At 38.3% G+C, this 13,169-nt stretch overlaps 1 protein-coding gene across 1 annotated transcript in view; it reads right to left on the reverse strand.

Moving 5' to 3' along the window:
• LOC149122749 (uncharacterized) overlaps positions 1-13,169 on the reverse strand; it is an 83,578-nt gene that overhangs the window by 15,396 nt on the left and 55,013 nt on the right. The window contains exons 15-18 of the mRNA XM_089311791.1: positions 9,826-9,938; positions 9,097-9,262; positions 6,750-6,997; positions 4,732-4,963 (exon numbers count right to left, since the gene is read on the reverse strand). Coding sequence (XP_089167917.1) covers positions 4,732-4,963; positions 6,750-6,997; positions 9,097-9,262; positions 9,826-9,938 — 759 coding nt within the window. The remainder of the gene's footprint in view (positions 1-4,731; positions 4,964-6,749; positions 6,998-9,096; positions 9,263-9,825; positions 9,939-13,169) is intronic.

Consider the following 13,169-nt stretch of genomic DNA (forward strand, 5'->3'; position numbering starts at 1 on the left):
TCCAGAGTATAGGGAGGGGTCTTCCCTTCAAAGAGCAATTAGTCAAAGGGCCTTGAGTGTTGAATACTGTTTTCATCCTTACTGGTAGGAGGTTGCTGTGGTTCAGCTCATACCCACAAGTGAAAACTTTCAAATATTAGATGACCTTTTAAAAGACACTTGCATGGCAGGTATTTGGTGCAGAGCTTAAAATGCTGCTTGGGTCACCTGAGTCCAGTGTCAGATGACCAATTTATGTGCAGGCTGCTGCAATTCCAATGAACTCAGAAAGGGAAAGGGAGTGCCACTTGCTACCTAAAAGTCAACAATTCCAACAAGAAAATTACTAAAAAGATCAATATGAAACCAAAATGGAAATGTGTTTTTCTCCCTTGAGTTTGCAGTCTTTCTGAAAATTCTTTTTAAATAACAGTTTAAAGATGGAGAAGAGTTGGAGTGATATTTCAGAAAGTGAACTCCATAGCAGTAACAAAGCACACCAAATACAGAAACAAATGTACCCACTCAGTAATGATGTACTGACAGGCTATGGCTAAATTATACTTAAGATTGCTGCTCAGAAAATAATGCAGCATTGTCTTTTAGAGATTAATTTCATAGCTATCAACACTGCACATATGCACACCTCTCTATAGTTTTTCAGTGATTATTAGTATGTTTAAATTATAGTTTTGACATCCTTCTGTATTTGAGGGAGAACTCAAATCTTTTATAAATCAGTATGTGGGACTGGCACTGTGGCACAGCAAGTTAAGCTGCTGCCTGCAGCTCTGGCATCCCATATGGGTGTGAGTTCAAGTCCTGACTGCTCTGCTTCCATGCAGTCTATCTCCCTGCTAATGCGTTTGGGAAAGCAGTGGAAGATGGTCCAAGTGTTTGTAAGCTGTCACCCATGTCGGGAACCTGGAAGAAGCTCCTGGCTCCCGGCCTCAGCTTGGCCAAACCCCAGCCATTGTGGTCATTCAAAATGTGAACCAGTGGATGGAAGATTGATTTGTATCTCTACCTCTCTTCTCTCTCTGTAATTCTGTCCATCATATAAATATTTTAAGAACTAGGAAATATGCACTGAGTTTAAACAAAATCAAGTTAGTTTGCCCATTTAAACTGTTGTAGTTCAAGATAGAATTATAAATATTTTAACATACAGAGGAAATTATACTTGCCAGTTTATAAATTACATTGTTTTTATAATTTTGCAAATATTTTTACAGTTTTACAAGTATTAAATACATGTACTTTGTTGCAGAAGAAAAGAATTTGGAAGCAGTTTGTTGACAAGCAGATTAAGTTTTACCCTATAAAAACTGGTCTCAATATTTTATATTTCAATGGTCAACAAAGATTTCTATATGCAAAATATCCAACCAGTGGATAATTTTCAGGCTAATTTGCATTCTTGTTATTTTATAATAATGTATTTGTATAACAAATAATAAAATTATAGAATCACATAATACACAGGCCAAAACATGCTAGGATAAAATTAGAATTCCAGTTTGGAATGAAAATTTAGTAAAAAACATACATGTAGCAACTTATTATCACTGTAAGTGTGTTAAGTGGCAAGGTTAAACTTCATATAATGGTGAGAGATTCAAAAAATGCTCAATGTTAGGAACACTGAGAAACCTTGCTTTAACAACAGTCATAGTGAAATCATAGGCGAAAGCATTAACTTACCATTTTTCTTACAATTAGAATATGCTGATAAATCCTACGAATAATACAAAATACTCAACTCTTAAAAATAAAGGAGATGGGTAAAATAATTCAGTTATTTTCTTAATGTGTTGCTTTCTGGAATCAAAGCTAAAATCTGCTAATTTGGTTGTATGGATGTCCCATTCAGAACCCTACTCTTTTCTATCATTTAGATAGTATGTTATCACCTCTCATAATATTATTAGATTTTTCCATGTAGAAATAACTCAATCTACCACAACTGTAGAAAACATGTGTTTTTGCAAATAAGGATTTTGTGAACAATGGAAAAATGCCTAGAAACTCTTCCAAGGCATTTTGCAGTGGTGTATTGTGATAGAATAGTGATTTTTACCTAAGTCTCTAGTATGATTTTGCAAATTATTGCCTCATTAAGAAACCAAGTATATTGTGGACCTACTATGATAAGCTTAAAATAAACTACTTAAACTTTTCTATAAATATAAAAATAAGCACTGGTTTTATTTAAAAAAAGTAGGGATATATTTCCTGAAAAAAATCTTCCATTATTCTCACATATGTATGTATTCTTTCGTCATCTATTGTAAAATCATATATCACCTTAATTTTCTGGTCGTAATTACTGACAATGTTTCATATTTGTATCATGATTAACACTGTACAGAAGTATTTAGCATCCATTTTTATTTTATATTCTATAGCCCATTTTTATGACTCTGAAGCATTTGCACCCAGATTCTTTCCTTTTGTTTTTCAGAACAGAATGAAACTAAGCTCACAAAATGGTGAAAAAACAGCTATGATCTTATAATTTATGAACAAAAAAGCCATTATATGTGTCTCCATTTAAGATTTTTGCTGCAATGCTAAGAAAATTCGAATATGCTAGACTATGATTTATCATCAAGTCAACTTAGAAAACAAAGTTGAGGGGCCAGAGTAATGGTACAATGTATTAAGGTGCAGTTGCCAATGCTGGCATCCACTATTAGACCCAGTTTGAGTCTTGGCTGCTCTGATTCTGACCCAATGTCCCACTAATACATCTAGTGAAAGCACTGAAGATGGTCCAGACAACTACCTTCTATGTGGGAGATAAGGATGGCTTCTGGCTTCAGATTGGCCCAGACCTGGCCATTACAGCCATTTGGGGAGTAAACCAATGGTGGCAAGATCTCGCTTTCTCTTTCTCTCTCCCTCCCCATTCTTACTGTCTACCTCCTTCTAATTGGCTTTCAAATAAATAAACATTAAAAGTAAACCAGGCTAAGCCATCATTCAAAATGGGCTTTTGCAATTTTTCTCTGAAATAAAAATATCTTAAATAGGATTCCAAGTATAAATCATGTGTATTGATGGAAATATTTTAAGAAGATACAAATAGAGTCTAGCTGCTATTTGTAGTTATTTATTTTCTTTCAACACAATTGTTTTATTATTTGCAATGTCCCCCCCAATCATAAAAATGTCAAAATTAGGTAAACATGTTAAATGGGGTCAACAGGGTTTTAACAACTTTAAAATTGGTACAATGTTCCACAATCAGATCCAATTTAAGTTGCCAGAAATGGACTGTAATCATTGTCACCACATGGTTGGATTGGAAGGTCTGTGTTACATCTCCAATGGAGAATGACAATATGTGGCTTTATATAGGATCCTGGATAGAAAAACATAATTGATTCTGTTGATGTGGTTGCAATTTAAAGATCTGATATCACTGCCATCATAATGATCAACAATTCAAGTGATGGATAAGATAGGCATGAGTGAACTTCCTTTTAAATAATGCAATTATATATTTGATTTAACTACTTAAAATCTATTGTACAATTACCAGGCAACAGATTCATTTTATAAAAGTTGAACCAAACTTGCTATAAGTAAGGCAGTAATTCAGGATGTGCTCTTATGGAAGAAAATGATCAAAAGCATTTGCCTTGGATTACTTTTTTAATGTTCATTTCTTTTCAGCTACTTGAAAGGCAGAGTGACAGTGAGACAAAGAGAGGTGCTTCATCTGACAGCTAACTCTCCATATGCCCAAAATAGCTAAGGCTGGATTAGGCTGAATCCAGGAAGCTGAAAACTCATTTGAACCTCTTTCATGGGTGACAGAGGCCCAAGCACTTGAATCATCATCTGCTACTTCCCAGGATGCACTGGCAGGAAGCTAGATTGGAAGTGGAGGAAGCTAGATTGGAAGTGGAGGATCCAGACACAAAATAGTACTCAGATATGGGCCAAGGACATCTCCAGGATGACCCAAGTCACTGCACCACCACGACACTCACCCCTGGACTCTTTAAATAATGAACATCCATCTGTGATGAAATGTTTGCTAATCATTCACTATGATTAGAAGTGTAAAATGTGATGGTGCACAAAACTAAAAAGGGTCTTGGACCACAAATGAAAATCAAGTTAAAAATATGTTAGCAGATCTCAAAGTATATCTTTAGTTACTAGGTAAAAATATTCAATTATCAAAACCTAACTTAAAGCAGTTCTGAAATATTTATAAATATGTCAGTTTGGTTGTATTTGTTAAGTTTATTAAATAGTTGCAAAATATTGAGGATGGCACTGTGGCATAGTGGACTAAGCCTCTGCCTGCAGTGTTGGAATCCCATACAGGTGCTGGTTCTTGTCCCCATTGCCCCTCTTCTGAACCAGCTCGCTGCTATTGCCTGGGAAAGCAGTGGCAGATGGTCAAGGTGCTTGGACCCCTGCACCTGCATGGGAGACCTGGAGAAAGCCACTGGTTTCTGACTTCAGATTGGCTAGGCTCCAGCTTTTGCACCCATTTGGGGAGTGAATCGCAAATGGAAGATCTCTCTCTCTCCGTCTGTAACTCTGCTTCTCAAATAAATAAATATATATTTAAAAAATAGCTGCAACATGTGTGTCATGTCTACATTAATGAGGATAATTACAACCATTACAAGCATACATACGTCTATCAAACTAAGTACTTCAACAAACTAAAAATAAGAAGTATATGAACAACCTGAAACCCAAGGGGAAAGAGGCAATATATCTAACCGTGTCCAAAGACTCTGCAGTGTTGTGATGTGAAGCCTGAGTTGCTGAAGTAGGAGTCTCCAAGTTTTGTTGTGGAGTAAGATCTCTGCTGAGCCAGAAACTATTAGCACAATTTCCAACGCTATGTGAAGCTACTGAAGTTTGCGTAGTAACAGACTTGGTTAATGTTCCAGTCTGTTGTTTCTCCAGGAGAAAATTTTTAGTTCTGACCTCTGCTAATACTTCATTAACTCTGTGAAGAGTGAAAGGACCAATGGTTAGTATTTCATTCTCCCCTTAATAATTCTTACATGAATTTCATTTTTTAAAAGTAAGAGTCAATGGGCATGCACAATAAACAGTGTTTTAATACTGAAAATGTGTTACAGCACAGTTTCTGTATAATTAAGGTCTTTTAAAGTTAAAAATTTCACAACATGACTCAAACCCAGTACAAGGGAGAAGGATGCCTGTCAATGCTGTATGACTGATCTGGTGACATCTGCTTCCTCCCAAAAGGCTCTATTCTCAAAATCCTTGCACATGCCATTAGAAATATTTTATTTAAATAACAATTCTGATATAATGGATGTTGATTTCTTTGATGCTAGTAAACATTTTCTAATATATAAATATTTCAAAACATCATGTTTTGCCACTTAAATATATGAAACAGTAACTTCTTTTTTTTTACAGGCAGAGTGGACAGTGAGAGAGAGAGGAGAAAGGTCTTCCTTTTGCTGTTGGTTCACCCTCCAATGGCTGCCGCGGCCGGCGCACTGCAGCCAGCGCACCGTGCTGATCCGATGGCAGGAGCCAGGTACTTATCCTGGTCTCCCATGGGGTGCAGGGCCCAAGTACTCGGGCCATCCTCCACTGCACTCCCGGGCCACAGCAGAGAGCTGGCCTGGAAGAGGGGCAACTGGGACAGAATCCAGCGCCCCGACTGGGATTAGAAGTCGGTGTGCCGGCGCCGCAAGGCGGAGGATTAGCCTAGTGAGCTGCGGCGCCGGCCTGAAACAGTAACTTTTTAAAAAGGATAGAAATCATTGTATTGAAAACTAAGTTAGAGATTTAGAATACCACCAAAGACATTTTCAGGTGCTTACTTATTTTTTTTTTAATTTTTTTGACATGCAGAGTGGACAGTGAGATAGAGACAGAGAGAAAGGTCTTCCTTTGCTGTTGATTCACCCTCCAATGGCCTCCGTGGCCGGCATGCTGCAGCCAGTGCACCGCGCTGATCCGAAAGCAGGAGCCAGGTGCTTCTCCTGGTCTCCCATGTGGATGCAGGGCCCAAGCACTTGGGCCATCCTCCACTGCACTCCCTGGTCACAGCAGAGAGTTGGCCTGGAAGAGGGGCAACCGAGACAGAATCCGGCGCCTCAACCGGGACTAGAACCCAGTGTGCCAGAGCTGCAAGGCGGAGAATTAGCCTAGTGAGCCGCGGCGCCGGCTTCGGGTACTTACTTTCAACAGCCCTGCTTTTTTCACCCACTTTTTGGGAGAAATTAAGCAAATGCTTGATTTTTGGCATTGGGAGATAATTCAGAACAATGACTGTGGGGAATGAGATAGCCAAGTAGGTATTCAGCAACAACTAAAGCAGCTAGGAAGACATGAAAGGTGGGACTTGCTCTTTCTTCCAGACACTATACTTTCCTTCCTCTCTTTCTTAATCTTTCTCAAGGCACCCTTTAGTGGATTACCAATAAAGGTAATATAAAGGATTACAATAAAGGAAAGGTAACTAGACAAGTGCCATATTGTACCAACAGGTGGAGGAGGGGGAGGAAGAGATGCTAGACACTTAAGTTGTAATCCTGAACTTAAGTTAACAGAGTTGTTAACATTTACATAAATTGTTCTGCACTAAAAATTTTCTGGTAATTTCATTTACTAACATTATTTTCCAAAATCACTTTGTCTAGGTAGATTATATCCTTACTAATCTCAGGAACCTGTTTCACTAAGAATTATGCTTTAGTGGCAAATTAGTGAATGTAAGCTATTGTCTGCGATTCTATGTTTTGACTTACTCATTCACTTGCTTTGAAAAAGCTTTTGCAACCTGAATGATCTCATCTTGTTTTCTTCTCAAATCTTCAAATCCCTCTAGAAGGAGTTGCTTATATTCGTCCAATTCTTTAGAAATGGCTTCCTGAGGAGCTTTCATTTTGGAGAGTGTAGATATCCCAACATGGATTCTGTGTTCTTTTTGTATACTTTTTGAAATGTCATCACTCTCCATTAGATACTCTGAACTTTTTTGACATGATGTTTTTTTCTAAAGCAAAATAAAAAGGTAATTTAAAAAATCATTAAAATATATATTAATGTTTTTATTTATTTCTTTTAGTTTTGAATCAGTGATTCTGAGAGAAATTTTAAAGTAAAAAACAAGCCAAAGTTTAAAATATTTATCTCAATACACATTGACTGAAATTTGAATTCTAATGAAAATAATACCATTATTACATTACTACTCATGTAAATTAGTTATCAAAGAATAGAAGCATCGATTAAAAGTGAATAGCAATTAAAGCAACTAAAACTATACTATAATTCCTAAATTACAATTTTCCCCTTGTGGTTAATGAGAAATCACAATTCAGAGGATAAAAGTTTATGATGTGATCTGTATACTTTTGTGAATGAAAATGTTTCAGTCAATGAAACTGACTTGTCATCCTTTGATGTTTTCCACAAAATAAGGGCATATATTAAACAACAGCAAGAGAAAAGCTTGATGGAGTTTCCCTGGTACTGAGTGGAGAAGGAGTCATTTCCCTCAAATAAAACCATTAACTGATACTTAAAAGAAGTACATTTAGAGCATGTCTACAAACCCTTTGACAATTTTTCCATGAAATTTTCTCTCCTGAATGTGAGCTGGACAAAGCAATGTGTATCTAGTGAACAGAATAGGGCACACATGCTGAGTGACTTTTGCTAGGCTGTAAAACGTGATGCTGCTCTGCTTCCACCTGAATTTCTCAAGCAAACTCGGACTTAGAAATTAGCCACCCAAAGACGAGAAAGTGAAACAACATATTGATATTCCAACTGATGTCCCAGGTAAGGTCCAAAAAAAGCAACTATCAACACCAAAGCTGGCATTGTGTACAGTATATTGAGCTGCTGGCTGTGATGCTGGAATTCCATACTGGAGCACTGGTTCAACTCCTTGGTGTTCTGCTTCTGGTTCAGCTCCCTACAAATGTGCCTGAGAGGGCAACAGAAGGTGGTGCCCCAGATACACTAGATGGTGACACTAGATACAGGGAGTTGTAACTTTAGGAAATTGAAACAAAGACTAAAATAGGTTAAATGCCTTCAGACCAAAGGGAGGTGGAAGCTGAAAGGGCCTACAAAAGAGGAAGAATGAAAACCAAAAGGACATCAAAGAGACTGTGTGGAAACTTGAGGTTTTGAAGGAACTGTCAAGAAAGGATACCAAGACCTGGAAGACAAGGGTCCCATTCTTCAGAAATCTGAAGGTAAAACTGATGTGAGAGAGAAACTAAAGAAAGACTACCAAATTTAAAGGAGCTATGACTTATTGGGTTCAAGTATCTAAATCCATATATGTGAATTACAGCATCTCCACATAACAAATCACCATGCAATTGTAAAAAAAAAAAAAAGTAAAATAAAAGGTGATTTCTGGAATAAAATCAAATCCAGAGTGCTGCTAGGCAAACAGGATCCAGAGATGAAGCAAAGATGATGACTGTACAATGGACAATAAAACTTCAGAAAAACTTTAGGTGGTGCCTCAAATCACCGTATGGGTCTTAGGAATTAAAGAACACGTCTGGAAGCCCAAGGTGAAGAGTTTCTGTCAAAAAGATTCGTGGGAGTGGGCATCAGAGTGCTTTTGGTTTTTACTTGCCTATTGCTCCTGAGTCTACCATTCTGTCAGTGTAGGCACTGGAAGGAAGCAGGGATGGCTCAAGTAATTGGGTTCCTATAAATCATGTGGGACCCCTGGCTTGAGTTCCCAGCTCTCAGCTTTAGCCTCACATGAGATCTGGTTATTTTAGGAGTAAACCAGCAAATAGGAATGTTTTGTGTGCTCTTTATCTTGCTCTCACACACTCTCTCTCCCCTAACTTCTTCTTTGTCTTAGGTAAAATCAAATTTTCAAAAGGTAGTATTTCTGAATATTTAGTGTCTAGTAGGATGAACTCCAATAAAATCACAGGAAGCTCCATTTTTCCAGAGGGTTGTATTAGAAAATCCAGTAGTTTCTAGTTTGCAATAAAAATAGAGAGAGGGAAGAATTAAAGGAGTCCTCTAACCTTGGAAGTTTGTTTTCTCTTTTTTTTGACAGGCAGAGTGGACAGTGAGAAGAGAGAGACAGAAAGAAAGGTCTTCCTTTACCGTTGGTTCACCCTCCAATGGCCGCCGCGGCTGGCGCACTGTGGCCGGCGCACCATGCTGATCCGAAGGCAGGAGCCAGGCGCTTCTCCTGGTCTCCCCTGGGGTGCAGGGCCCAAGCACTTGGGCCATCCTCCACTGCACTCCTGGGCCACAGCAGAGAGCTGGCCTGGAAGAGGTCATACATTTTTATGTATCAAATATAATATGCATATATGTGCATATACATGCAATAGGTACACAAATATATTTAAAACAGTTAAATGCACACAGTATATACATGTGGAGGGATACACAAAGAAAATTAGCACATCTCATGAAATATTTTATAGCTAAAAATATAAATTTTAATTTTATGAAAGAATGATGCTGATATATTTTAAATATTTGAATATTTGGATGTTTAAGATCGTTACCAAAAATGGAAATATTATCAAAGACAGCAAATATATCTCCAGAAAAACAAGCTGAAGATACATTAAGAAGAATTCAGTTGACATTATGTACCAGGGCATTGTTATTACTGTTTATGAAATCATGAAACAGAAAATGTTATATTCTGGGATTCAAAAAATATAAAAGGTTCCGGATGGTTCTGTGAGTTTCAGAAGTGGCAAGGTACAGTTCAATTATGAAAACATAAGAAAATGTGTATTTAGGCTTTAATATAGCCAAACTATAGATAAGTTAATTAAAGAATAATTGATATAATCTGAAATACTAAAATCTTACTGAGTTATCTTGTCTCCTAAATCACCATTTTTCTTCATCTCTTCATCCAGTTTGTCCTGCAGAGCTTGATTTAACTCAGCAAGCAGCAGTATGTGTTGCTGTTCATCTTTAAACTTAAGAAAATGTGCAAATTATTTTTTAAAATGTAGGCTTCTTTCTAAAAGTATTATTCCCCGTGAGTTAATGAGTAATATTCTATAAAATCTGATGATAATCAGATTTCAAAAATAATGACTTCCCAAAAAACAGTTCAAGTTGACTTACACTTTCAATACTATCTTTTGTGGATTTCAAATTATCAAAATTCATTCATTAAAGATAGAGGTACAGTGGCTATGATGCTACTAGAGATTTCTGCAACCCAAATCAGAGTGTCTGCATGGAGTTTGGCCAACTTGGGTTCTAATCTAGATTCCTGCTAATGAACACTCAGTGAAACAGCAAATGATGTCTCAAGTGCTTGGATCCTGCACCTACATGGTAGAACTGGATTAAATTCTGGGATCCCAGCTCTAGGCTACTGTATGTATTTTAGTAGTGGACCCATAAATCAAAGATCTCTTTCTCACCCCCTCTCTCATTTTCACCTTGTCCCTCTCTTTCTTTCTACTAAAAATGAAAAACAAATACAGAGTTTAAAAAAACCAAATACTGTTAATGAATTATTTTTAACAGCAATTTTTAAATTTTTTTTTTTTTACAGGCAGAGTGGACAGTGAGAGAGAGACAGAGAAAGGTCTTCCTTTTGCCGTTGGTTCACCCTCCAATGGCCACCGCGGCCAGCACACTGCTGCCAGCACACTGCGCTGATCCTATGGCAGGAGCCAGGTACTTATCCTGGTCTCCCACGGGGTGCAGGGCCCAAGTACTCGGGCCATCCTCCACTGCACTCCCTAGCCACAGCAGAGAGCTGGCCTGGAAGAGGGGCAACCGGGACAGAATCCAGCGTCCCGACCGGGACTAGAACCCAGTGTGCCAGTGCCGCAAGGTGGAGGATTAGCCTAGTGAGCCACGGCGCTGGCCGCAATTTTTTTAATTTTTAAAATTTTTTTAAAGATTATTTTATTTATTTATTTGAGAGGTAGAGTTACAGACAGTGAGAGGGAGAGACAAGAGAGAAAGCCCTTCCTTCCATTGGTTCACTACCCAGAAGACCACAATGACCAGAGCTGTGCCAATCCAAAGCCAGGAGCCAGGTGCTTCTTCCTGGTCTCCCAAGTGCATGCAGAGGCAGAAGCACGTGGGCCATCTTCTACTGCTTTCTCAGGCTATCGCAGTGAGCTGGATTGGAAGAGGGGCAGCCAGGACTAGAACCGGCACCCATATGGGATGCCAGTGCCACAGACAGAGGATTAATTACTGTGCCATGTAGCTGGCCCGTAAACAGCTATTTTTGAAAGAGTGGTTATATTTTACATTCTAAAGATTCCCTAGAAACTTTTGTCCAAAAACTTGAATATTCAAGATATTCCAGGTTTAATTAAATCATATGCTACTAATAGGATTTTTGGAAAATTTCACATTTGATTCTTACTACATATTTCATCTTCACCTGGTTTCAGGATGAGATAAACAAGATCATTTCTTAACATTGTTTAGAAGTTTCATTTTTTTCCTTTGACATTCATGACTTAACTTTAAACAAAGTTTACCTTTTCTATAAAATACAAACATTTACCATGTTTGATTCTTGTGTTTTTTTTCTGTACTGTCCTATGTGAATGCATGGCCTGATACACAGATAATTGTGGGGTCACATAGATGACTGTGCAACTCCCTGGCCCTAAATATGTTTTCCAAGGGTACAATTCAATGCAATATTTTTGAGACATATCCAGGATGCTTTGTTTAGTGCTTCCACTGCTTTCATCCACAGCAGCAATAGCAATTAGTGATTAGACCTTCCTCTTGGCTCCTATAAGCCCACTTTACTTTTAAATGCAGTGACTGCTGGATTCTACTCAACCACTCTTCGTATTCCATTTCTAAGTCTGTCTCAAAAGTTCCTTAAATCTCAATGCTTCACCTGAAGTTGCTTAATCTATACTCCTAGGCCTCACCTCATAGCTCAGGTCATTTCTTACTTCTCTTTCATTTCTCACAGGTTAAATCTTCAAGTATACCCACATAAACCGTTACCTGATGGGGATACCTTTGCAGACAACTAGTCTAGTACATTTGCTAATGATTCTAAAGGGTGTGTCTTTGATCCTAGTGTTTTTTTCTAATATTGATACTAGATGTGTTAGGATGTTGACCAGCATACTTCATGTTGAAATTCTTTTCTAATGCAAGACTTTTCACAGGCATCAAATTATGGGTCACTTCCATTTTCGTTGGAATCCCCTCTGCCATAGATACAACTTTAGCAGTCTGTTGAGGTTCTCTTCAGACATAAACCTAACTATATTACTTGGAGGCCTGAGTCAAATATCTCTATTTCCCAATCCAAAATCTTCATTTCCAAATTGTGTCCATAAAATATATCAACCCAATTACTCTCTGGTAGATGAGAACCTCCATTCGTGAGATGAGAACCTTCTGGAAAATTAGTTGCTATTGAGTTGGTCAAATGCCATCGATTATTATGCTTTTGACAGAGAGGGTACCCTTGAAAGTGACTAATAATTCTATGCCATATTCCTAAGTCATTTCTACAAGAATTTACAGAAAATACCTCAAGAATTATGAACAAGCTTAATAGCCATTGCACACTGATATGAACTGAATAAAGTAAGCCAGTGCAAAGGCTGATGATCACAGTAGGGGAAAAGCTTGTTTCTAAACATGCAGTTGTGGTAGCACTATGTCACTCTGCAAAGCCATGTCATAGTAGTCATTTTTTAAAATTTTAATTTTTTTAATTTTTTTTGACAGGCATAGTGGACAATGAGAGAGAGAGACAGAGAGAAAGGTCCTCCCCCTGCCTTTGGTTCACCCTCCAATTGCCATCACAGCCGGTTGCTTCGGCCGGCACACCACGCTGATCCGAAGGCAGGAGCCAGGTGCTTTCTCCTGGTCTCCCATGCGGGTGCAGGGCCCAAGCACCTGGGCCATCCTCCACTGTAATCCCGGGCCACAGCAGAGAGCTGGCCTGGAAGGACAACCGGGACAGAATCCGGCGCCCCAACTGGGACTAGAATCTGGTGTGTCCGCGCCGCAGGCAGAGGATTAGCCTATTGAGCCGGCCATTTTTATGTAGTCATTTTTATCTTTTACAACTATTTCCTTTTAAAAATCCAGAGGAAGTATATTCCATGGTGAAAATAAAGCTCCCACAAGAATTTCGTATCCATTCTTGATTAGGAATAAAATTCATAGTATCAAAATAACTCATCCTCAAG

Source organism: Oryctolagus cuniculus, chromosome 13 (genome assembly GCF_051225735.1).
Source record: "Oryctolagus cuniculus isolate XC-2025 breed Fujian yellow rabbit chromosome 13, ASM5122573v1, whole genome shotgun sequence".
Lineage (NCBI taxonomy): Eukaryota > Metazoa > Chordata > Mammalia > Lagomorpha > Leporidae > Oryctolagus > Oryctolagus cuniculus.